Source organism: Thamnophis sirtalis, unplaced genomic scaffold (assembly GCF_051295495.1).
Source record: "Thamnophis sirtalis isolate CommonGarterSnake01/CBP01778 unplaced genomic scaffold, rThaSir2_p1.2 scaffold_2, whole genome shotgun sequence".
In the NCBI taxonomy this organism is placed as follows: Eukaryota; Metazoa; Chordata; class Lepidosauria; order Squamata; family Natricidae; genus Thamnophis; species Thamnophis sirtalis.
In genome coordinates this window covers 6869464-6896013 of record NW_028261382.1, presented here as the reverse complement: position 1 = coordinate 6896013, position 26550 = coordinate 6869464, and the positions used below count along the sequence as shown (strand labels likewise).

At 42.6% G+C, this 26550-nt stretch overlaps 1 protein-coding gene across 2 annotated transcripts in view; it reads right to left on the bottom strand.

The window, feature by feature from the left end:
- MYO5A (myosin VA) overlaps positions 1 to 26550 on the bottom strand; it is an 85138-nt gene that overhangs the window by 45526 nt on the left and 13062 nt on the right. For both annotated transcript variants that reach the window (XM_087704171.1, XM_087704172.1), the window contains exons 2-16: positions 20906 to 21016; positions 20075 to 20246; positions 17177 to 17321; positions 15413 to 15569; positions 13017 to 13160; positions 12602 to 12683; positions 11833 to 11940; positions 10253 to 10359; positions 9170 to 9435; positions 7015 to 7096; positions 6604 to 6744; positions 5484 to 5609; positions 4648 to 4731; positions 3268 to 3426; positions 996 to 1093 (exon numbers count right to left, since the gene is read on the bottom strand). In XM_087704171.1, the coding sequence (XP_087560297.1) occupies positions 996 to 1093; positions 3268 to 3426; positions 4648 to 4731; positions 5484 to 5609; positions 6604 to 6744; positions 7015 to 7096; positions 9170 to 9435; positions 10253 to 10359; positions 11833 to 11940; positions 12602 to 12683; positions 13017 to 13160; positions 15413 to 15569; positions 17177 to 17321; positions 20075 to 20246; positions 20906 to 21016 (1982 nt within the window). The remainder of the gene's footprint in view (positions 1 to 995; positions 1094 to 3267; positions 3427 to 4647; positions 4732 to 5483; positions 5610 to 6603; positions 6745 to 7014; positions 7097 to 9169; positions 9436 to 10252; positions 10360 to 11832; positions 11941 to 12601; positions 12684 to 13016; positions 13161 to 15412; positions 15570 to 17176; positions 17322 to 20074; positions 20247 to 20905; positions 21017 to 26550) is intronic.

The following is a 26550-nucleotide window of genomic DNA, read 5'->3' as shown; positions in this document are numbered from 1 at the left end:
AAAGAACGGCAAAAGGATGCAAATGGCTCTTTTTGGTTTGTTGAGTTTTGTTGAGCAGGAAGTGCACTCAAGGGCACCCAAGCAAGACCATAAAAGTAAAATAAATTTGCTATCAGAAACCAAAGGACCAACGAGTCAAACATTTTTTATCTCAATGCACTTAAGGCTGGATACAAAACTTTTCCATGTTCCATTGTAGCAACAACGTCCCATTAATAAAAATTCCATCACCGGACAACAGCCTGCAGATTTTTTTTTCAAGGCACAAATTTGATTTATAGTTAATAAATGACATGATGTCTGGTGTGGCCCGCCATTGGCCAGCAGAGCTGTCAGCAGATTTGGACAGTGAGGAGATTGGGGGAGGGACATGGGCCAGTCCTGGAGTCTGGGGAAGGCTCTGATGAGGGCTCTGTGTGTCGGAGGCAGAGAGGGGGCCAGAGCCCTATGCCAGTTATCAGCTGCCTTCAGAGTCAGACATCAGTATGGCAGACAAACAGCTGGAGCCTGTTCCCAGTGTGCACATGCAATGCGCAGAATGGCCAGACGAAGGGAACAGCTGAAGAACAGGGGTCAAGTTGGGAGTAAGGCCACAATGAATGGCCCCTCCCAGAGGAAGTAAAAGAAGAGTGAAAGGGGAGTGGAGTTTGCAGGAGACAATTAGTTCACTTAATTGGTTTGTGACTCTCCAAGACTCCTGGCCAAGTTTAGCAGATATCAGCCTGTCAGATCGCCAAGCCAGATAAGGTCTGTGACTGTAAATCCTCCCTCGAAAGATTTGCTGAATGTGAATAAGCGGAATTCACAGTAAATTAATAAAAGGGTTTTTTGTCGGGACCAGGAGTTTGCTTCATGCTCTCGTGAAGCCTCGGTCAGAACAACATCTGTTTGTTTCTGTCCAAATCAAGTACCAGCAAACGTTTGGGGTTTTTTCCCCGTTCTCTAACACAATATAATTTCAGAGGGCAAATACGACAGCATCATGAACTACTTACATAAATGGAAACTTGAAGTCATTTGGTTTAATACACCGCACGTAATGTGGAGTGGTGGCGTTGAGGGTCTCCATCAAGAGATGCAGAGAATTTCTGAACTATAGGAAAGATCGAAAAGGGGGGACAGATGTAGAAGGAAACCACTGACGCATTTTTTTTACTTTCTTTAGACTGAAACCTCTCCAAGCAGCAGCTTCTAAGAAAAGCTCACATAAATGGCAAGTCATCTACTCTACAATTAAAAAAAAAAACAACAACAACAGTCTGCATCTGTATTCATCACTGGAATAAATGTAAGAGTCCAAAAAGCACCGGTAATCTTTGCTAAGCGATTGTTCGAAGTTATGATGGACAGCCATAACTACTTTATGAGCCATTTTTTGAAGTCGTGATAGCAATAGCAGTAGCAGTTAGACTTATATACCGCTTCATAGGGCTTTCAGCCCTCTCTAAGCAGTTTACAGAGTCAGCATATTGCCCCCAACAACAATCCGGGTTCTCATTTTACCCACCTCGGAAGGATGGAAGGCTGAGTCAACCCTGAGCCGGTGAGATTTGAACCGCTGAACTAGCAGTCAGCTGAAGTGGCCTGCAGTACTGCACTCTACCCACTGCACCACCTTGGCTCTTTTGTGATGGCTACATGGCTGCCCCACAGGCTCACATGATTGAATTTGGGGCACCTGACAAGCAGCTCTTTATAGTCATACGACCCAGGGGTGGGCTTCAAAAATTGCAGCAACGGGTTCGCTGCCCGGTTGCTGGGTGGGCGTGGCCACAGTGGGTGTGGCCTAGTTGGCCTCCTGCACTACAACGGGGGGGGGGGAGGGTGTTTTTCACCCACCCCAGGCTCTGGAGGCTTCCCTCGAGCCTCCGGGTGGGTGCAAACTGCTTCCCCCGGGCTGCGGAGGCCCTCCAGAGACCGGAAACAAACCCGTTTCTGGACTTCCAGAACTTCCAGTAGGCCCATTTTCCCCCTCCCCGAATCTCCATGCGACCCTGCACTTCCCTGGCATGATGAAGAGGCCGTGTGGAGACTCCTAGAACGGACAGGGCAAGATGGGAGGGGCCAGCCAAGGGTGGTGTTTGGGGGTTCGCCGAACTAGCTAGAGGATCGCGTCAATCCGTGCGAACCCCAACAGCTCATCCCTAATATGAACATGGTTTTCTATAGGGGGAGGGGGCTGCATTTCTTTCTAGTTTCTGGCAAAAAAAACCCACCCACTGGGGAATATGCATTCACCTGCCTAACAATCATGGTGCTGGCTTCACGAGCCCAGGAGTAAAATAGGGCCTGATAATGTGATAACCCACTTAACAACTGCAACAATAAACCACTATAATTCCGGCCTCGTTGCAGTCATTAAGTCAAGAAATACCTGAATCCTAAATCCTTAACTGAGCTCTTTGTAAGACTTTACTAGTGAGCGGATCTGCAGTGGCAAACTAATAGCCAAGGAAAGGTCACTTTAAAAAGTGAGATAAACTCTGGGGAAGAATTTCACTATTTCTCCACAAAAGGCTACAGCAAATGTTTGTTTGTTTATTGGATTTATATGCTTCTTTATTGGATTTATGTTGTGGCCCACCGTTGGAGCTGCCACCAGACTCTGACAGCGAGGGGCCCAATGAGTCGGCTCTGGAGGATGTGGAGGACCCTGGACAGGGTTCCGATTCCGAGGAGGGCGTAGAGAGACTGGTTGGCCACCAGGTGGCGCCTGAGCCTTGGAGCAGTGGGGAGGAGACAAGGGAGAGTGATCCAGAAGCCAGCAGTGAGTTGTTCCTGGATGCACGCCATCGAAGAGCTACTAGGCGTCAGGAACAATTACGCAATTACAGGAGGTGATTGTACTCAGCTGGTGGTCATTAGGCTCCTCTCCAGACTATAAAAAGCTACTTGTGCATACGACCCTCTTTGCAGAAGTCAACGCAGAAGTGAATGTCGAAGGAGAGTACTGTGAGCTTGGCAGGCTGGATTGCTGCCAAGCCTTATCTGTGTTTATTGCTGCCTGAGTTTGTCTGAGTTGCTGCCAAGGTCCTTATCTGTTTGTTGGCTTGGCTTTCAACCACCGAGGTTTTGGTGTTTTGCTAATTAAAGGACATTCCAGTTAAGCTTGTCTCAGCATTCGTTACTGGACGGAGGAGGGGGTCAGAACAGATTTATATGTTTCTTCTCCCATCCTCCGTTGTCACGAGGGACAGCCCCGAGTAATGTAGGGATGCACAATCCGGAAACAGCCCGGAGCAGAGAAATGCGATACGTTCCCTTTACCTGATGCCCCACAGTTTTCTTATGCTCCTTGCTTGCTTGGGCCATTTTCGATTTGGCTGGTTTCACGGCCGCTCGAGACAACGGGGTACGACCGGACGGTGTGGATGAGGTGGGACTGACGGCCTTCTCCACTCGAAACAGCTCAGGCAGCATCTTAAACTGATTCAGACACAAGAGTTTCTTTAAAAAGGACATCTCTGTGTTAGGAAAGAGAAAGTTTTCCCTGAGGTCATGCAATAAAAAGGGGGACCAAAGCAGGGGTGGGTTCCGGCGGTCACTTACTGATAGTTCAGTCATGGCTGCGCTGCCCGTGCTCTTGATGCGCGCTGCCGGTGCATGCGCAGTGCAATAAATATTGCTATGCGCAAAAGCAAAAAAAACAAGGTGGTGGAGCCTATTGCGCCGCCCAGAGAATCAATTCGGGGGCGTGACAGGCCTGGGCCAATGCCGATCCAGCGACCCAGGCCACCAAACCGCTACTGGTTTGGCCGAACCAATCCAAACTGGTGTGAACCCACCATTTGGACCAAAGCCAAAACAGATGACCATTTGCAGGCTGGTTTTGTTGCTTTCTAGATGCTTGTAAAAATACAATAGTTTCACTTTGCTTTATAAAGCAATTTAAATGAGCACGAGAATGTAAGAATGACCCTTTCTAGATTCCAGCAATGGCACAGCTGGCCCAGGAGTCTGTGTCACACGGAGGCCAAACAGAAGCATCCATAAAGCTTACTGACAAGGAGAACATGGTGGTGCAAGACCTTCTCCACTGCTTAACTCACTCCCAAGTGTGCTGCAGACACGACATTCCTCATCTCTCAGACTTGCATCAGGTCAGATAAGTGGTCCTTATTTTTGTACTTGCATTTTTATATGCTTTAGAACTGCTAGGTTGGCAGAAGCAAGGGACAAGTAATGGGAGCTCTCGCCGTTAGGCAGCGCCAGGGATTCGAACTGCCGAAGTGACGACCTTTCTGATCGACAAGCTCAGCATCTTAGCCACTGAGCCACCACGTCCCTCGATTTCTTTCACTTTGTGGATTTTGAGAAAAACTGGCATCTTCGCTGAAATACGGGACAGTCTTCCATTAAAGAAAAGATTACGGGGAAAGGGAATTATTTTCAAATGCCTAGAAGTCTGTAAGCTTCCAAGAAAGGGAACCCAAATCAAACAGGGAGGAGGAAAGTAAGCTTCCTTTCTGATTTTTAATTATGTACTCAAGTTTCCTATAATACGAAAGGAGTAGACTGTCGTATTATCCCTATTCATTGCTGTAACTGGCTAGAATCATATCCTGAACTGAAATCAGAAATCATGACAAAAATTCAGTCGATAGGATTGTGATGTGAAGTGGCAGCCAGGATCATTTCAACACTAACCTTACTTGATTTGAGAACGTTGATCTGTTCTTCATAGACGGTATCTTTGTTTTTTTCCAAAAACCCTTCGCACTGGTACTCCACCTGGAAAGGCAAATATCTAATTTTACCAAACAACGGTTTGTAATACTAATAGTACAGCATCAGTGGCCCAGAAAGAGATGGTACACCTAGATAAGCACAAAAAGTCTTCTGCTTTATGAGATTTCCAATTTCAGATTTAAACGTGTAAGCTTTGCCAATGTTTCCGACTGACGTAGTTACCGTATTTTTCGGATTATAAGGCACACCAGAGTATAAGACGCACCAAGATTTTGAAGAGGCAAATTAAAAAAGTTTTTGCACTCTGCAGACCTCCCCAAAACAGCCCGTATTTTGTGAAAATGCCCCACCCCCTTTTAAAAAAGACATGAATAGCTTTTAGGAGACTTACAGAGTGCTCCTGGGGGCTGGAGGGCAAAATTGAGGAAAAAAACAGCCCATTTTTTGCTCATTTCTGCCCTCCCCAGCCCCCGGGAGCTCTCTCAAAGCCTCCTAAAGGCTCTGCACGGCCATTTTGGTGAAGGGAGCGGGGTTTCAGGAGGCCAAAAATGCTGTATTCAGTGTATAAGACGCACCCAGATTTTCAGCATCTTTTTTGAGAGAAAAATGTGCGTCTTATACTCTGAAAAATAATAAAGGAAGCCATCTCACTCAATTGAAGCACAACCGCTTGGTTGAAATGCCTGCCAAACATTTTCTGCCCAAAGAATTCCCTCCCAATAACAACTGCAAAAAGATCTTTTGACAGATCCACAAAGTAATTTCCACATCAGCCAGGAAACAAAATCCTTTACCTTATCTGCAAAGTGTTGAATAATAAAAGCTTTGTTGGACAATCGAGGTTTCTCAAAAAGGGCCGTCTTGTTCAAGTGAGTATTGTACAACTTCTGAGCCCAGCTGTTGTCTGAACCTTTAGGCATCTGGAGAAGGGAAAGATGGGGAGATGACTTCACATTTCTGGTGGGAAGACTGCCATGGGGGAGGGGGGGGCAGTAATCACAGAAAAGTTATAAATGCCCTTGGGAAAGGAAGAGATATTCCCTTTTTTCCTGTGCAGGAATTTTGCAACATTTTTAATTGGCTTTTTATTTTATTTTTATTGGTTTTTTTAGGGCTGTCCACAGCGGAGCTAGCAGCAGATTCGGACAGTGAGGAGATTGGGGAGGAACATGGGCCAGTCGTGGAGTTTGGGGAAGACTCTGATGAGAGCTCTGTGTTGGAGGCAGAGAGGGGGCCAGAGCCGTATGCCAGTTATCAGCTGCCTTCAGAATCAGACATCAGTGAGGCAGACGAACAGCTGGAGCCTGTTCCCAGTCTGCGCATGGGCAGAGTTGCCAGACAAAGGGAACAGCTAAGGAACAGGGGTCGACTTGGGAATAAGGCCACAGGTGGACGATGAATGGCCCCTCCCAGAGAAAATAAAAGAGGAGCGAAAGGGGAGTGGAGTTTGCAGGAGACAATTAGTTCACTTAATTGGTTCGTGACTCTCAAAGACTCCTTGCCAAATTCTGCAGATATCAGCCTGGCAGCTCTCCAAGCCAGATAAGGTCTGTGACCATAAATCCTCCCTCAAAAGACTTTGCTGGATGTGAATAAGCAGAATTCACAGTAAATTAATAAAAGGGGTTTTTGTCGGGACCAGGAGTTTGCTTCGTGCTCTTGGGAAGCCTCGGTCAGAACAGCGGATACAAGAAATGACCCTGGGCAAAACTCAGGGCATATAATGCTAATGGAAGCTTATGGAAGCTGTGGATTGGCAGAAACCATGTGACTCATGGAATAAACCATCAGGCAAATTGTGCCGAATAAGATGAGAAAGATGTCTCGCTAAACCACCAAGGATATAAACGGGTATTTCATTCTTTCTGCTTTGTTCTGCGGAAATTCTTCTACAGGGAAAGTTGGAATACTAACCTTGCACTCCTCATCCAGCAAATCCAGGATTCCCATTTTGGCCTCGATGAGATTAATGCAGGGCTGATTGTCGTAGAAATCAATCAAGGTCCAAGGAATTTGTTCCCTCATGTATTCTTCTTGCTCCAACTTAAAGACATGCTGTGTGAGAGGGCAGAATATGGACCATTAAGGCAAGATTACAGTACTGATTCTGCATTTTGTGCTTTCCCTGGGGGCTTTAACACCGATACAGAAATTGAAACGGACAGCCTGTTTTGCCAGGTGCAACAGATTAACATAGCTATCCCTCTAGAAAATGACAAAAGACTTTCTTCTGAACCACCAATCCAGAAAATCTGATTATTAAGTGGATAATTAAGGTGCGGGTGGAGAGCATGACATCAAAAAAACCCCATGTTTCTTACTTACCATATTGAACTGCTGTTGTAATTTCTCATTGGCGTAATTTATACAGAATTGTTCAAAGCTGTTGATCTCAAATGTTTCAAACCTGAAAAACCAAATCAACTTTCAGCGTATCTTAAACTATTATAGCAGTTAGACTTATATACCGCTTCATAGGGCTTTCAGCCCTCTCTAAGCGGTTTACAGAGTCAGCATATTGCCCCCAACAACAATCCGGGTCCTCATTTTACCCACCTCGGAAGGATGGAAGGCTGAGTCAACCTTGAGCCGGTGAGATTTGAACCGCCGAACTGCCGAACTAGCAGTCAGCTGAAATAGCCTGCAGTGCTGCATTTAACCACTGCGCCACCTCGGCTCTAAACTATTCAATGAACCATTGCGTGGCTGAGGTGTAAAACTGAAGAAAAAACAATTATTGCCAACCTGCCTTTCATTGAGGACCTGTATACTGCACGAGTCCAAAAAAGGGCTGGGAAAATATCTACAGACCCCTCACATCCTGGATATAAATTGTTTCAACTCCTCCCCTCAAAACGACAGTATAGGGCGCTGCACACCAGAACAACTAGACAACAGAATATATATATATTTTTCTCTCGAAAGCCATCACTCTGCTAAACAATTGATTCCCTCACCACTGTCAAACTATTCACTAAGGCTGCATTACTATTACTATTAATCTTCTCATCGTTCCCATCACCCATATCCTCCCACTTAGGACTGCAAGGCTCTAACTTTGTTGCTTGTATTGTCCAATTTATATTGGTATTGATTGTTTCCTGATTGCTTATTGCTATTCTATGACTATCATTAAGGGTTGCACCTGATTCTTCACAAAGGTATCTTGTCTTTTTATGCACACTGAGAGCATCTGCACCAAAGACAAATTCCTTTTGTGTCCAATCACACTTGGCCAATAAAGAATTCTATTCTTTTTTTTTTTTTAATTTTATCAATTCATATATACATTCACAATTATATGATCTCATAACTGTTATTAATAATATGTATTTATAACAATTTTTCCCTACTGTTGACAATATACTTGAAGATTGCTTTTTTAACATCCCATAGATCCATCTTATCTTACAACGGTCCTACTTCTTCTTCCCTCCCTCCCTCTTTCCTTCCCTCGTTTCTTCTCTCCTACTCCCCTTCCTTCCCTCCCTCCTTCCCCTTCCTTCCTTCTCTCCTTCCTTCCCTCCCTTCTTCCGTCCCTCCTTTCTTTTCTCCTTCTCTCCTTCCTTTCCCCCTTCCTTTCCTCCTTCCTTCCCCCCTTCCTTCTCTCCTACATTCCCTCCTTCCTTCCCTCCTTTCTTCCCTCCTTTCTTCTCTCCTTCCTTCCCTCCTTCCTTTCCTCCTTTCTTCTCTCCTTCCTTCCCTCCTTCCTTCCCTCCCTCCTTCCTACCCCCCTTTCTTCTCTTTCTTCTCTCCTTCCTTCCTTCTCTCCTTCCCCTTCCTCCCCTTTACCCTTCCCCTCTTCTTCCCATTCCTCCCCTCTTTCCTACTCTTACATTCCCTCCCATTCTTCCTCTGCCTTTCCCTTTCTCCTATTCCTCTATTCTATTCTATTCCATTCTATTCCATTCCACTCCACTTTATTCTAGATTTCTATTCTATTCTACATTCTATTGATATTGATTGTTTCCTGGTCCCTTATTTGTACCCTATGACTGTCATTAAGGGTTGCACCTGATTCTTGACTAATGTATCTTGTCTTTTTATGTACAGTCAGTGAGAGCATCTGCACCAAAGACAAATTCTTTGTGTGTCCAATCACACTTGGCCAATAAAGTATTCTATTCTATTCTATTCTATTCTATTCCATTCGCTACAACTGAATAGTTTCAGCTGTATTAAAATGGAAAGAAACGACAAGACCAAAACACACAAACAAAAAATATTTACCCCTATCTCTACCTTCCTTCCAAGGGGGGGGGGGGGGAAACCCCAGTCCTTCTCGATGTTAAGCTATTTCATTTTGTCTATTATATAACCTGATTCTGTGAAACTTCCAAGATAGGGTTTCAGATAAATCTATCAATGAAGGAAAATATTTGCAGCTCAAGGTTGAATCTTTTTTTTTTTTACTACGCCACTTGAAATCATTGCGATGGTACCGAAACTGGATAAAAACACCGGGACGGAAAACACTCACCCATAAATGTCCAATACGCCAATGAAAGAATGCTGTTTCACGGTGGACTGCAAAGCTTTGTTCACATGCTCAACAATCCAGGTAAAAAGGTTCGCGTAGATATGCTTCGCGAGAGCATCCCTGGCGTTGATAGCCTGCAGCTTGGAAATTGGCTTGATGTAGGTCTCTGTGGCAGTGGCCAGCTTTCTGTGGCAAAGCCAGTGCGCCATCTGTTCGTATTCCACTCCCATGAGATCGCAGAAGATCCGCAGGGGCTCGTGTTTAGGCTACGGAAATAAGAGTTGAAAACAACACGTACTCCTAACTAGTCATCTAAATTATTTTCAAGCAGCCCAAATCCCCCCTGCCATCATCCTCTTCTTTTAATGCACCCATAATCCCTTGCGGAGTCTGGGCAATTGAATGGAGCTGAGTGTTTACTGGCCGGATGCCCTGATTGTTGCCAGTCCAGAGTTTTGTTCAGCTGGTATATTCTCATTGTGCCCAGAGAGAAATACCTGCCTCTACCTAGGATCGAAATCACAGCCTCCTGTTTGTGAGGCGAGACCTCCACCTATAGGCCTCCGCGCCACACAAAATTCCCCCCCTACCCAGAGGTGGGTTGCTCCCGGTTCAGCCGAACCGGTAGTGGAATTCAGGCCTGGATCATAGAACCGGCAGCGACCCAAGCCTGCCACGCCCCCAAATCGGTTCCCTTGCCGGCACTGGGCCGGCGCCATGTTGTTTTCTAATGACTGTGCATGCACAGTTCACTGTAAATTGTCCTGCCCATGCGCCAAGAACAATTTACAGTGAACAGCACGCACGTGCGATGCGCGCGGGATACGAACCAGTAGTAAAACCGGCAGCAACACACCCCAGCCCCTACCATGCTTTAGATTTAATGAGAAAATCTTTCCAGTTGGAAAGATGGACTCTGAAGAAAAATGAGAAAGAATCTGAAAAGAAAAGAAAAAAAATTGAAGAGATGGGAGAAATGCATCTTATCTCCAGTTTGGCAAGACAAACTACCTCGCAAATTCACAAGGAAGGGATTAGCAATATTAATGGGATTGAGAATATTTGAAGTATTTTGGGACTCACGGGTATTGTGCAGCTATCAGCATCTCGAGATGTGAAGGAGACATTGCCCAAGTGCAGAATAGCAGCAAGGATTTGGAAAATTCCCATCTGACAGGAATCAACAATGCCTGTTGGGAGAAGGGAAGCGGGGGAAGATTTAAAAAAAAAGTTATCTTGAATACTATTAAGTACCTAAACAAGAATGATACAAGGTGCAATTCATAACAAGGTTAAATTTATCACTGAGTGAGATTTTTTTACCAAAAAGGCAAGAACCTGCAGCCACATCTACTTTTCCGACTGTAGAGTCCCACTTGCAAGAGATGCAAACATGCTTTTTTAAAATCATCATAAACTATCTATGTTCCTATGTCCCTACATAATCACCCCTTAATATTTGCTTTTTTACAAATATTTATGCTAATGTTATCACATTTTTTAGTAATTAAAGCAGACTGCTGCAGCATTTTTACAATTCAAAGCAACACATCTATCATCTATCAATCAATCAATCAATCAATCAATCTATCTATCTATCTATTATATATATATATATATATATATATATATATATATATATATATATATATATATATATATATATATATATATATATATATATATACACATATACATACATACATACATACATACATACATACATACATACATACATATATACTTCCTCCCATATTTGGGCATACGGGGGGGGGGGTTTGTAACTCTAAATAGATACCTTTCACCCTGGCTTGGCTGATAAGGAGTCGAACTCTGTGGCTTAGTGGTTAACACATCTGCCTAAGATGCAATGCAGCACAGGTTTGAATCCCAGTAAGGGTATGGCTAGCTGATGAGAGCTAAATAGCTTGAAATAGATCTATACTAGTCTCCCTTTATTTATTTATCAGCATACATACATACATACATACATACATACATACATACATACATACAAACATACATACATACATACATACATACATATATCCCTGTCTGTGTATGTCTGTGTGTGTGTGTACATTCCAGCATAACTCTGTAATGCCTCGAGCAATTTCAACCAAACTTGGTACACAGATTATTTACTCTCTGGAAACAAATACTGTGGGGGTAAGACACCCCTAACATCCCTCGGGGTGTGTGTTCTGTTATGATACAGTCTGTTGTGCCTTAAAATGGCTTCTACTGTACTGTACTACTTCTACATACTTTTATCCTCTGAGAAGGCATATGCGCTTGGTAAAAGAATTGTGAGTTTTACACCAAGCAACAAGTGTGAGAGCCTTACAGTGCTTCAAATCTTATTTTTCTCAGAAAGTCAGTTGCTCTTAGTATCCCTGCACAGAAAGCCGAGCTATTTGTCACTGACATCTGCGCCTCCTCCTCCATTCCTCGTCGATGCCTTTGAGATGTCAAATAGTAGTTAGCAAGCTGTCCAGACACATTTGTATTTTGCAAACTATGACGCTCAGTTAAATGAAACCATCTCTTAAGCATCTATTCACCCTTTTAGGCTTTTTTTCTTGCTTTTTTTTTTGCAAATAATAATATAGAACGTTGGGTTACTTATCCTAAGTGATGCCCTTGAAGAGTTGCATGCTTACCCAAGAGTGTGCAAGCCCGTCGTGTGTTAAGCATTTCCTTAGCGTCATCAATTCCGTCAATTACCGGGCTTCTCCCTTGTTTTGTGTAGTGAAAATAGCCTGCGTTTCCTATTTGAACAAAAACAAGATTGAAATGTACTTGAATATTAGTAGCTTGGGTTGGTAGTTGGGCTCTTGGTTTAAGCTCTGAGCTTGGCAATTGGGTTTTAAATGTTTCATCACTATTCGTGGAGACATCATCAGGATGCTTTGAATTGTGCTCGTCTGACAAGCACAACTCAAAGCGCACTGACGATGTCTCCTCAAATGGTGACGAAATGATTGCAACAAAAATCAGAACTCAAGCCAACATCCCCAAAACAAAATTATTTTTTATAACAAAACTTCAAAATGATGTTATGACTTTCATGCAAGAGTCTAATAACTGCGGCCAAGCAAATTGATTATTTGTTCATTATTAAGAATTTATATCCCTTGCTTTGAGGCTGAAATGACTATATTATTAAAAATTACTGAAATTACTAAAAATAAAATTAAACTAGACTCTCTTGGAAACAAACCCAATTTATGCTCAAACTTCAAAATCAGAGATTCGATGCAGTCAGAGGGATCAAGCAAATAACGATTTCTCATAAATTATGACTGACATTGGTAAAATGCTTGGAATATGCATAGCACTGGATGCACATAAACGATAGATGGTCATTAATAGATAATAAAAGTACTTTGGTAAATGCCAGAACATGGTACAACAGATACCATTACATACCCAATCGCAAAGCTTTAAATTCAGGCAATGCCGCAGAAGCACAAAGCTGATAGAAGATATGGTAATTTCTCTCCTCTTCCGCCTTTAATGCAAACAGATTATATTTGACATGAACTAGCATGTCAGTGCTGTCTCTTAGCAACCATACAGACAGCTGTCTCCAGGAACAAATAAATTACACAGAAATACATACACAGAAATAACATATATATATAACGGGTGAATTTATGTATTACACCTGCTGTACTATCCTGATAAAGTTTTGACTAAAACAACCCATAAGTAACCATTTCCACTGTAGATTGCAGTGAGGAAAACCAACAACATCCCACTCCAGATGTAACCTATCAGATGCAAAGTTTAGTTCCCCAACTCATCATCATGCAACTTCAAAATAAGGCAGAATCCACTTTACCTGGAACACCACTCTCGATTTTTCTAGCAGGTAAGTTCTCATGTTAGCACCTGTGATTCGATACCGCTTATCAAAACCAATTTCAATGTACTTCCCAAAGCGACTGCTGTTGTCGTTTCTTGTGGTTTTAGCGTTGCCGATAGACTGTGGAGAAGGAAAGAGGATAGGGTCAGAAATCATTAAAAAAAACAAAACAGTCCCATTATAAATGGCACCTTAAGAAATGCTTCTTTCTCACATACATAGAAGAGGATGCCTCTTGTAAGATTAGGGTTTTATTAGAACACATGTGCATATCCAAAAAGAGAGACAGACTGCATCATGCTTGAGAATTATTCTGATAACAATTGCCAATGTTTAACCATATTAAAAAGCGAGGCCTCTGCCCCTAATTTAATCTATACCGTGTCTCCAGTTAGCAATAGCAATAGCAGTTAGACTTATATACCGCTTCACAGGGCTTTCAGCCCTCTCTAAGCGGTTTACAGAGTCAGCATATCCCCCACACAGTCTGGGTCCTCATTTTAACCACCTCGGAAGGATGGAAGGCTGAGTCAACCTTGAACCGGTGAGATTTGAACCGCCGAACTGCAGATAGCAGTCAGCTGAAGTGGCCTGCAGTACTGCACTCTACCCACTGCGCCACCTCAGCTCAGTTAACATATTCACATGCATACAATATTACTAGACCCAAGCAGATCTATTTTGCGTAGGCACAGAGAATTGTTTTACTAAAAACCATGTACAAGATAAGTATACGCTGCCCCAACAGGCTTTCTTTCAGGAAATGCATCCATATACAGTATTTTTGATAACAATAACAGCATGTTAGCGACAGTGCAGCCTACACCCACAAACGTGGACTATTTCATTCTAAGATTGAATCAGAGGTTTTGTTGGAGACTGAGGGTGGAGGATAACAATGATTGCATTTGTACATCCCCGGGGATGTAGTGAAGGGATTTGCATAGGCTCAAATATAAACATGCATATATTAATATATGTAAGAGCCGAGGTGGCGCAGTGGTTAAATGCAGCACTGCAGGCTACTGCTAGATCAGCAGTTCAGTGGTTCAAATCTCACCGGCTCAGGGTTGACTCAGCCTTCCATCCTTCCGAGGTGGGTAAAATGAGGACCCGGATTGTTGGGGGCAATATGCTGACTCTCTGTAAACCGCTTAGAGAGGGCTGAAAGCCCTATGAAGCGGTATATAAGTCTACTGCTATTATTGCTATTTTAAATTATGATGGCTCAGGATTTCTGAGAGTTGAAGTTCCATCAACAGTCAGGAAACTTTAGACACCTGGAAGGAAAAGTGAAAATGCACACACGGCATGCCTATTGGTTAGTATACATTTTTACTGACAATTGCTCAGTGAAGTTGCTTGCAAATTCCACACAGCACGGCAAACCAGGCAGAATTACCTGAGCTCTGAATACATCAAAAACACCTCTGACAAAGTTGCATTAAGGCCACCTCCACTTTGGGTTTTGAGTTTCAAGAAATGCTTAAAACAAGAAAAAAATAGATTTTTTAAAATATTCAAGAAAAGGGGGGAGGCTGGATTTGTCAGTAGATCTCCCGAATATTCTGCACCTGGTATGTGTGTCATCAGGGAGAATATATATATATATATATATTTTTAACCTTCCCTCCCCATTCCATTTCTCTTTTGCATTATATTTTTAATGGCTTCCACCGTGTTCCTGTTTTCCTTGAAAATCTGCTAGCCCTTCAAAATTTAAATCCTTTATTAGATTTTAAAGTAATATGATTGCACATGTATACTGTCTTCTCTTATTTTTTTCTTTAAAACTAAGATATGTTAAGTATATTGATATGGAAGCATAAATACCATCAACATAGAATGGAGTTTGCTCAGAAGCTGAAATACACCAAGTGAATGAGAGGAAGAGTGGGAAACAGGAGAGAAGAAAGATAGGAAGAGAGGGATAGGAGAGAGGGTAAGGGGAGAAGATGAGGAGGATAAGGAGGAGTGGAATGAAGAGAGAGGAGAAGGAGAAAGGAAGGGGAAGTAGAGTAGAAAAGGATGATGGAGGGAAGAAAGGAGGTAGGAGAGAGGCAGAAGAAAGAGGTGTATGGAGAGCAGAAGAGCTAATAATGGGTTTTTATCTTTCTGGGCGTTGATGGCAAGAGGAACTGATGTAATTACTACTTAATACAATAGGATATTGGCTATGTAATAGTATACATGTGATTATATGTTATGAAAATGGAAAATAAAAAAGGTGTATTCTTTAAAAAAAAATTAAATCCTTTAAATCAGATATCTAATCCAGTACGCTTGAAGCAGTAAAGGGGAAACAAGTCACCCCGTGGCAAAATTGCTCTTTATTATTATTTATTTTTAAAAAATACATATTCTGGTCTTACCTCCATTATAGGATTAGAAGCTAACACTTTCTCTTCAACATTAGCTTCACTTGCAGACCCGCTCACTGTGGCAAAGTATCTCATGGCATATTTGGCAGACACGGTTTTCCCAGCTCCTGATTCCCCACTTACGATGATGGACTGGTTCCGCTCATCTCTGAAACAGAAGCAAAAACCCTTGAACAGACTAACGGAGGGGACCTTGGAGGTCTTCTAGTCCAACCCTCCCTGCTCAAGCAGAAAACCCTATACCGTATAAACTTATAATTTAGACCAGTGGCGGCCAACCTCTTTGTCCTCGTGCGTGTGTGCGCCCATACCAATTCAATGCACATCAATGGCTTGTATCGTGTTTTCACTGCATTTTGATTAAACAACATGCGCTGCAGAGACCCGAAAATCAGCCGGCCGGTGGGAGGTGCGCACACATGCGCGGTGGAGCTCAGTTGGGACGGCGGCACGCGCGCTGGCAGAGAGGCCTCCGCGTGCCACCTGTGGCACGTGTGCCGTAAGTTGGCCATCATAGATTTAGACAGTTGCATGAATTTGCTCCGTTTTTACCACCTTCCTTGTAGCACAGTTGCTCAGCTATTCCGGCTGTTAAAAGAAATCTGGCTTCCCCGTTGACTTTGCTTGTCGGAAGTTTGCCAAATGTGGTCACATGACCACCACCACCCTTCATAACTATGAGCCCGTTGCCAAGCACCTGAATTTTGATCACGTGACCCTGGGGACTTGCTGCAATGGCAGCAGGTGTGAAGAACACGTCCAACGGATGCCCTAATTAAACCATGAGCTTAATTCACTTTTTTCCAGTGCTGTTGTGACTTCAAACAGTCGCTGGGCAAATGTTGAGGGCTACCTGCCTATGACTATTCTTCTGAAGCAAGTAATCATAAGCCGCTTACTTGCGAGTAAAAACAAACCCCTTTTCAAACAGGGTAGGAACAGTCTTTTATTCACGTGGATAAACAACAACAACAAAAAAAATATCAAACGTCATTAGTCCCAACAAACCTGGGTTTAGCCAAGACATCCAAATTGCTTGTTGTATACTAGTAATGAATGGTTGCCTATGACAACTGGCCACTCCCAAACCCTTCCTATTTATTTCCCAGCCAGGGAGGGGCTGGTTATCGTCTACATCTGCCTCTCCCCGAGAGCCGGCTTATTGCTTTCCGTTGTTCTCCTCTCTTCTCTGTGCATACATGCATCTGATGTGGGGCCCCTCTGTTACTCCCCCTCATTCACCTCAGGCCCCGAAGTCAGCTGCCTCTCCACCTGGGGGAGGATGGAAGGCCCCGGCTGTGTGTCTCTGCACTTTTACACCTGACCGGAAGCAGCTGGGTGGAGACGCCGGCGTGGAAGAAGAAGATTGGACCATGTGATGGATTGTGGGTGTGGGGACAAGATCATGAACTTTTAACTGGGTGGAATTCTGATGTCATTTCCAGAATTGGGATTTACACAGATGTGCTAAGATGTCTGCTTTATTAAATTGGAACTTTGAGGATTATTTTGCCTTGGACTCTGATTTAATTCTACATGATACTTGGAACGCTGACAGTTTCCTTGTTAGAGACTTCCAAACGCCCTGAAGGTAGCCCGGGCTCTCCCTCCTCTTCTTCCTCATCTGAGTCTGCTGCTAGCTCTGCTGGCCGCCGACAAGCCACAACAACTCTATTTATTATGACAACAACCCCCATTCGTTCCACAAAGCTAGTTGGTGAAAAGCCAGCACACACACGCCCCCGTCCCACAAACCTGGCCATCTGTTTGTACGCTTCCTCAGCCACAGCAAAGATGTGGGGGTCCATGTCCCCCATATTTTGGCCACTGTAGGCATTGATGATGTCTTCGCCATAGATAGGCAGCTGCTCGTAAGGATTGATGGCAACTAAAACTATACCTAAAACCACATAATGACAAAGAGAGGGAAAGCAGTGGAATTAATTCAGGGAAGATTTCGTCCATGTTTGAGCTCCAACCACCACAATAATGAAGTATTTCTCCTTTCATTTTGGCTAAATGATGTAGCTGATATTATACAGAATGTAATTTGAGTGGTCATCTGTGGGAGGCTCGGCTTCCGGTGTGAGTCATGGTTGACTAGAGACATCTCCATGAGTGAGCAATGACTATTACGAAGAATGAAGGACCAGCAGGTAGAGCAGTCCTTGGAGTGAACAGGAGATCATCCACAAGGGCTCTGGACGCCAACTCCTCGCGAGGAGACCACAAAAGACTAGTTTCCCATGGATTTGAATTCCAGGAGCCAAATTCTATATTCTCAGCACCAACAGAGCCTTTGATAGGGACACTTTAGTAAGGATGCTAAGCTCTAACTCACTTTATAAAAACATTGTTCAATTTAATTACTTTATGGATATTAAAGGTAAAGGTTCCCCTCGCACATATGTGCTAGTCATTCCCGACTCTAGGGGGATGATGCTCATCTCCGTTTCAAAGCTGATGGGTCAGCGCTGTCCAAAGACGCCTCGATGGCCATATGGCTGGCATGGTTCAACGCCAAAGACCCACGGAACGCTGTTACCTTCCCAACAAAGGTGGTTCCTATTTTTCTACTTGCATTTTTCACGTGCTTTCAAACCGTTTGGTTGGCAGAAGCTGGGGCAAGTAAGAGGAGCTCACTCGGTTATGCGGCGCTAGGGATTCAAACCACTGAACTGCCGACCTTCTGATCGACAAGCTCAGCGTCTTAGCCACTGAATATTTGAGACCTTCAAAATAGTGGATTTAATTAGATACCTGATTTTATTTTGTTTGGATTTAAAAAATAAATAAATGGGGATTTAAGAATTAAAAACAACATACAGTTTGCAAAAAGCAAAAAGATTAAGATCTAAACAGATTGGGAGATCAGTGAGATTTGTAATATTGGTTATTTTTGCTGTAAGATTTGAAAAACAGGTAAGTGATTAAATCATATACTAGACCTGGGTCTCCAACCTTGGCAACTTTAAACCTGGAGGACTTCAACTCCCAGAATTTGCTAGCTGGGGAATTCTGGAAATCAAAGTCCGCCAGGCTTAAAGTTGCCAAGGTTGGAGACCCCTGTACTAAAGAGAAATTAAAAAAAAAAAGAACTAACTATTAGGAGGCTTGGTGGAGGTTGCTAATGGACACTAGAGGGAACTAAAGGACCAGGCCGGAAAGAATTGAAATGGCTAAGTGGCTATTGGAAATACAAGGGACCGTGACCCGTCAAAACCGCGGTCCACTAAAGCGCGCCCGATTAAAGCGTGTACGTGACGTCATCAGCAGCGCGACAAAAAAATTAAAAATAAATTAAATTAAAATTAAAATTAAATTAAAGCAAGCCGATTCACATAAAGGTAAGGGTTAGGTTTAGAGTTAGGGTTAGGGTTAGGTTAAGGGTTAGGGTTAGGTTTAGGGTTACGTTAAGCGTTAGGGTTAGGGTTAGGTTAAGGGTTAGGGTTAGGTTTAGGGTTACGTTAAGCGTTAGGGTTAGGTTTAGGGTTAGGTTAAGGGTTAGCGTTAGGTTTAGCGTTAGGTTAAGGGTTAGGTTTGGGGGGGGTTAGGGTAAGGTTTTCGCTTTAATTTTAAATTTACCGCTCACAGCACGATGTTTTCGTCGCGCTGTGATGACGTCACGTACGCGCTTTCGTCGAGCGCGCTTTATTCTACCGCGGTTTTGTGGTGGAACCCAAAGGACAAATCAAGAAGACTTGTAAAGAACAGAACCAGAATCGTAATCTATGGAGAAGGGAAAAGGCATATGAAAATTTAAATTAAATTTAAATTTAAAGAAAATTTATTTTAAAAAATCCTCGGCTTAAATCTCTTGTTAATTCCCATGCATTTTTAAGATGTTTCCTTTTTAAAAAAAAAAAAGAACTTCCCTTGTTGCACCAACTTCCAAGAAACTGATGAAAGATCCACAACAGTCACAGATGCACACACTGTATGCACAGATCATCCCGACAACTGAAAACACAGCTGTGTCACGTGACTTTGCTCAATAATCAGACAGTAAAGATTAAAATAGCATCTGACAAGTTCAGGTAAGCTTGAAGCCTGTGTATATTGTATATTATTGTGCCTATTCTACAAACGTTGTTGATACCAGCCCATGTCAAGACTGGAAAAATCACTGCATCATTGTGGTTTTACGCAACCAGCAAAGATATAGAGCCCTCAGGCCGCCATAGTTGTGAAATAAATATTATGGGGTTTTTTTCATAACTGTATTTTTTATTTATTCTTGGTCTGGAATGTGCCATTTACCTACCAACATTAATGAGGGATAGGGACCCAGTGGGTCAGTGGCTAAGACGCTGAGTTGTCGATCAGAAAGGTTAAATGGTTCGGATCTCTAGCACCATGTAAAGGAATGAGCTCCCATGACTTGTCCCAGCTTCTGCCAACCTAGCAATTCGAAAGCACGTGAAAAATGCAAGTAGAAAAATAGGGACCATCTTTGGTGGAAAGATAACGTGCGCCTTCAGCATTTAGTCATGCTGGCCACATGACCACGGAGACGGCAGCGCTGGCTCTTCGGCTTTGAAACGGAGATGAGCACCGCCCCCTAGAGTCGGGAACAACGAGTAGATATGTGCAAGGGGGAACCTTTACTAATGAGGAATAACATGAAAGAGACTTCAGAGGGTCTGTGCTTACCACAATATGTATAAATGAGTTTGGAGTCTATAAATCGAACTTTGAGATTGTGGAGAACAGCCGGTTCGTGAAGATAGCTAAGTGCTGTCAGGTCATTTTCACCCACAAGTATATCTGGGTTTCGCAGGGGTGGAAGGTCCTTAGACTTAGCATCAAGTTTATAGTCAATATCCTAAAAAAAACCCAAAACCTAAATTACATTTGGAGAACATTTTGTAGTTTTTTCCCCCCAACAACATTCCTTAGGTGTGTGAATTAAAAGGAAACTTGAGAGATCCTAAAGATACAAATTTTTTCTATAGCAGCGTACAAACTTTTTTCTCAAGTCGATTGTTATGGTATTTACCCTATTTTTCAGAGTATAAGAGGCACATTTTTCCCTCAAAAAAGAGTGTGAAAACACTGAATACAGCATTTTTTTCGCCTCCCAACCCCCCCCCCTTCACAAAAATGGATGTGCATACTCTTTTAGAAGGTTTCCAGAGTGGTCTTGGGGACTGGGGAGGGAAAAATGAGCGAAAAACGGGCCGTTTTTTGGCTTGTTTTCCCCAGCCCCCAGGAGCACTCTACGAGCCTCCTAAAGGCTATGCATGCCCTTTTTTTGACGGAAAATGGGCCGTTTTTGGGAGATCTGCAGAGTGCAAAAACTTTAAAAAATTTGCCTCTTCAAACTCTTGGTGCGTCTTATACTCTGAAAAGTATGGTAGGTACTATATAAAGTACTTTTTTAATGGTTTTTATTTTATATTTTTACTTTATTTTAAGGATAATTTAAAGTATAACAGTATAACAAACCTTACTAAATGTAATGGTTAACAGAATTAACATTACCTTGCCATCCTCAAGTTGAAGGCGCAGGATTTTGTCTCCTGGTTTATAATCTTTCAAAAGTTCGGCGGACTTCCATACTAGTTCTGAATCAGGTATCCAAATCCTTGCATACTAAAAAAAAAGAAAAACAATTAAAACAGTTATCTGTTTTTAAGGGATTGATAATACCAACCAACTAACACTAATCAACTAACATTTGCAACTCTTCTCTCAAGTCAATATTGATCCTTTTCTCCCTTAATTAACTCCAAATTTGGCCGCCCCACTGGCTGGGCAAAAGTCCATCTACAAGTCCTTACTTTCCAGATAAATCCCTTTAAAAGATTCCCTCTTTTTTCTCTTACCCAAACTCAGAGTTACATCTCCCCCTTCAAGCTCAGTTTGCAAAGAAACTGAACAAGAATGTGTTGAATTGCATAGGAGACAAGTAAAGTCTATTTTATTCTGCCTTTATCCTGCCTTCCCTCTGGAATGAGCTGCCCCCCTGGAGCTTCGTATAATCCCCGACCTCCGGTCCTTCCGACGCACCCTAAAAAGTTGGCTTTTCCAGCAAGCCGGCCTGGCCTGAACAAAATAAAATAAATGATTGATTATTGTTAATTTGAATCGAATTTTTAAAATGTTATTGTTAATTGGGTTTGTTTTTTGGATGCTCTATCTAATTTTTTAAAAACTTTTGTAATATGTGTTGTTGTTTTTAATGTTGTACGCCGCCCTGAGTCCTTTGGGAGAAGGGCAGCATATAAATCCAATAAACAAACACACAATACAATACAATACAACAATACAACAAAATGCATCTACCCCAAAATGCAAAAGGCCCAGCAAACATTAGCAAGGATAAAGCCCACACACCAACATTCTGAGACCTTTCACTCTATTTATTAATGGATGTTAAAACTCCTTTGTAGCTAAAAGACGTCTGTACTGAGATACATCTTTGGGAGCGAAAAGGTTTACTGGAATATGTCTTAACCAGAACACTGATACTGTCATCCCTTAAAGTCTACTGAAGGTGTTACCTAGCCTGGTAATGAGCCGAGGTGGCGCAGTGGTTAAATGCAGCACTGCAGACTACTTCAGCTGACTGCAGTTCTGCAGTTCGGCTGTTCAAATCTCACCGGCTCAAGGTTGACTCAGCCTTCCATCCTTCCGAGGTGGGTAAAATGAGGACCCGGATTGTTGTTGGGGGCGATATGCTGACTCTGTAAACCGCTTAGAGAGGGCTGAAAGCCCTATGAAGCGATATATAAGTCTAACTGCTATTGCTATTGCTATTGGTAATGAAATGTTCGAAAACCAACCCAGAAACTCGGAGAACGAACCTTCAGATATCTGCCACTACTGCCTATGTCTTAACCTTCTGGGAATTTTGAAACATAGAACGGCAGGAGGGAACTAAGAAGTTAAAATCTTTCTAAAAGAAATTGCGGGTCATGCTGTTACAGAGTGTTTTCCGCTAGCTGTGTGCCATAAAAAAAACAAAACCAAAAGCTTAATTACTATGGGCTACACAGACTTTACAAATTAGTTGGCATTCAAGGCAGTCTTGTTTACCTACCCATGAGATCAATACTACGTGCAATAATCCTAGGAAAATAATATGAATGTGGCAAGTCACCTTTTCTTTTTAACATATTTCTTTTTCTTTTGTCACCAAAGATAAAATACAGGACAAGAAAACTGTCTATAGAGTGTCAGCTTTCCAAGTATCATGTAGAATTAAATCAGAGTCCAAGGCAAAACGATCCTTAAAGTTCCAATTTAATAAAGCAGACATCTTAGCACATCTGTGTTAATCCCAATTCTGGAAATGACATCAGAATCCCACCCAGTTAAAAGTTCATGATCTTGTCCCAACACACACAATCCACCACATGGTCCAATCTTCTTCTTCCACCCTAGCCTCTCCACCCAGCTGCTTCCGGTCAGGTGGAAAGGTGCGGAGACAAAAGATGACCTTGGTCTTCTAGAAAAGAATGACAACAATACATTCCACAATCCTACTCCTGTCTATTCCCCCCTCCCATCAACTATACCAATGAAACAGCATAATGAAATAAGAGAAAGTGTGGCAGGCCAAAATTCTAAAAGGAATATAATTGCAGGCCTGACATAGATTTAGTGCAATATAAAAAATGCAAATAAGTTTTCTGTGGACCATCAAAATTTTCTCACGGACCACCCAGTGGTCCACGGACCGGCAGTTGGTGACCTCTGACTTAAGGCAATGTTTCTCAACCTTGCCTCAAGATGTGTAGACTTCAACGCCCAGAATTCCACACGTCTTGAAGTTGCCAAGGTTGAGAAGCACTGTTCTCATGCTACAACGTCGGAATCTTGTGCATCTCTGCTGGGAAAACCATCGACATCAACCGGTTTCAACAACAAGGACCAAGGGAACAACACGTCTCCATAGAAACCAGACAACAAAAACCCACTGCGCCCACTGCGTGAGATATTTAAAGGAATAAGGCCTGCCATCAACAGATGCTCACGGCGGTTAAGTGTGCGAGTTTGATCACCTGGGTTTCTGCGTTAATATTCCAACCGTGGCAAAGAATCCTCTTAATGATTAAACTGTTGGCTGAGTTTTCTCTTGTCTCACCTGAATTTCAACCAATTCCATCTGAGAGGATCCAACTTAGGTTTAGATTGTTGCCTAAAGTGCAGGCCGCTTTCTTGGGTAGCAATGTCCTGCAAAGGGTTCGTGAAGTTTTTGCTTCAAAAACCTAAGCTTAGGAAATAGTTGTAAAAATATTCTTAATGTTTCGTTTTACTTTTATCCTGCCATTTCTTTATATGCTTGTAAATCAAGGTGGTTCATGACCAAAGAGCCATTGAATCAGGGGTGGGTTTCTCGCCCCGTTCCAACCGGTTCGGTTGGAACGGGGACGGCGGCGGCGGCGTTCACATGCGCAGTGCACGCATGCGTACTAGCGTCTGTGCAATGCTCCAGCTGCTCCTGGAGGATCGCGCAGGCGCTGTATGCGTCCTGCGCATGCGTGGAAGCGCAGAACTCGTCAAAACCGGGTAAGAAACGTGGGCGGGCGGGCGGGTGGACCCTTCGGCGTTCCCGGAAGTTACTTACTTCCGGGTTCGCCGACCAACCGGTTCGCGGGGACCGCCGCGAACCGCCTGAAACCCACCCCTGCATTGAATAGGACAGATTTTCCCTCAGACTTTAACCTGGTCTGCAATAGAAAAGAAAACGAGATTTATTCCTCTGAAAAAAGCTACCATCTACTCCTCAAAGAATTGGAAGACTTTTCTTTAAAAAGGAAAAAAAAATTGAAGGGAAAAAGAGCATGTTTTAAGGTAATATAACATCCACTAGAAGTTTAAGAAGTCACTTCAAGAAACTTCAATTTCTTAATTGGCAGAAATATAAGACAGGCTTGAAAAACACTTTTAAGTTATCTCATGGAAAGACAACCTGATGTAAGTAATATATATAGAATCCTGATAGTTAGAACAATTCATCAGTGGAACAACTTGCCTCCAGAAGTTGTGAATGCTCCAACACTGGAAGTCTTTAAGAAGATGTTGTAAAACCATTTGTCTGTAGTGGTGTAGGGTTTCCTGCCTAAACAGGGGGTTGGACTAGAAGACCTCGAAGGTCCCTTTTAACTTTGTTATTCTATTCTATTTTATTCTATTCTATTCTAATACACAAATGGATTCTAACACCCCCACCCCAATAATTAAATGGCCTCTAGTATTCTTCGCTTAACCTCCATATGTGGAGATTATAAATCCTTGCAACAGCCAGAGGATGAGACAGCCTTTGAAGTTTTTCAACTGTGAACCCATTAAATTTTGATAAAAAGAGCACTGACCGGATTCCGTTCCACAGAGACAACAGGAGGGTTGAAGCAATTTTTTCTTGCGTTTCGTGATCTGATCTGAGATCATATGAGCAAATCACCAGACCAAACTATCCACCAAAACATTCACATCATAAGACTCACTTGAGGCATGCATCTCTCAAAGGCACCAGTGGGGGTGAAAATAGATATTTTTAAACTCAGAATTGTCAAAAACAGGGTGCAATACACTTTCAAGTCTATTTAAAAAAAAAAAAAAAAAACCGGAAGAGTGTAAGGGCATTGCTATTTTTTTTTTTTAAAGCATCATTTTGGATTTTAAAAAGCAACGCTAGTAACAAATGCAACTGAATAATAAATATTTACCGGTGGTACTCAATAATTTAGGTACATTGTTTTCAAATAAAATCAGGACAGATCCTGAAACGCTATTGTTAGAAAAGCAGTTATGTATCCTCAGCTACTCAAATTACAAGTACTGGTACTATTCAAGTCCAAAGCAGCATTATAACAACATTTCATACCAAATTAAGCACGGATGAATACATTGGGAATGCTTTCCCTGGGTTTCAGCCAATGTCTCCCTTTCTCCTAGCAATCAGAGAAGGTCTCTTGCCAACATAAGAAATAAATGAATATTTTGGGGGGATCGAGCCCACTGGATCCAGCACCTGACAGCACTATCATTGCGATTTCAGCTTGGTTTCTGGTCTCTGTGTCCAAATTATATTGTTTTACACCTTCCAAACATGATTTTCACAACAAGATTAACCAGTTGATAACCCGGCGTTGCCTAGGTATTTATTTATAGGGGGAAAATGCCTGGACCAAATGTAATTTCTAATGTTGGATTTTCCCCCTTATCAGAGGGAGCTCCCTTGTGGAGTACTGTGAAGCTGTTACCGTGGCAACCCCACTGCGCTGTACAGTAGAAGCCATTTTAAGGTACAACAGGCTGTATCTTAACAGAAAACACACCTCGAGGGGTTTTAGGGGTGTCTTTATCCCCACAGTATTTTTTTCCAGAGAGTAAGTCATCTGTGTACCAAATGTGGTTGAAATTGCTTGAGGCGTTCCAGTGTTATGCTGGAACATACACAGACATACACATAGCCATTTACGTAGGTCGGTAGTAAATAGTAATAACATGCTTACAGCTATCAAACCCCTCCCCCCATTTTCTTGACTCAATAAGCTTCAATCTTACAAAGACAAAACCTGCCTCCCTGAACATTTAATAGAAATTAGGCCATTTGAGGCCAAAGAACGCTAAGGAAGTAAAGAAAAGTTTTGCTCTGGCAGCAATAAAATATCAACAGAGCCAGTGTGGCACAGAGAGGTTAAGCCGTTTCTCAACCTTAGCCACTTTTAAATGTGTGGACTACAGCTCCCAGAATTCCCCAGCCAGCATCACTGGCATAATCATGGCACTGTGATTATGCTTTCATGCTAGATTGTACACAGAGGAAGCAACAACTTCATCGCCAGGAGAAAAACAGTGCAATCTCAAAAAGAAGCTTAGAAACGCATTTCTGGCTGAAACACCAATTATGGCACACCCTTGCCCAGATTGCAACGCTCAGATATCTAACTTGCTAAGTGTGCAAGAACAGGAAGACAGAAGATTAGCAAATCTGTATCCAAATTTAGTAGAGAAAAGGAGGAAGAAAAAAACAGGACCCCGCTGTTTCTTTGCAAACAGAAACTAATGCAGCAGGAGGGAAAGTTTTAACCTATCTCTCCTTTCACATTGTTGAGTGCACTGCAGTTTAAAATAGTCCTTCCTCTCTACATGACTATTTTTTTAAAAAAAAAATG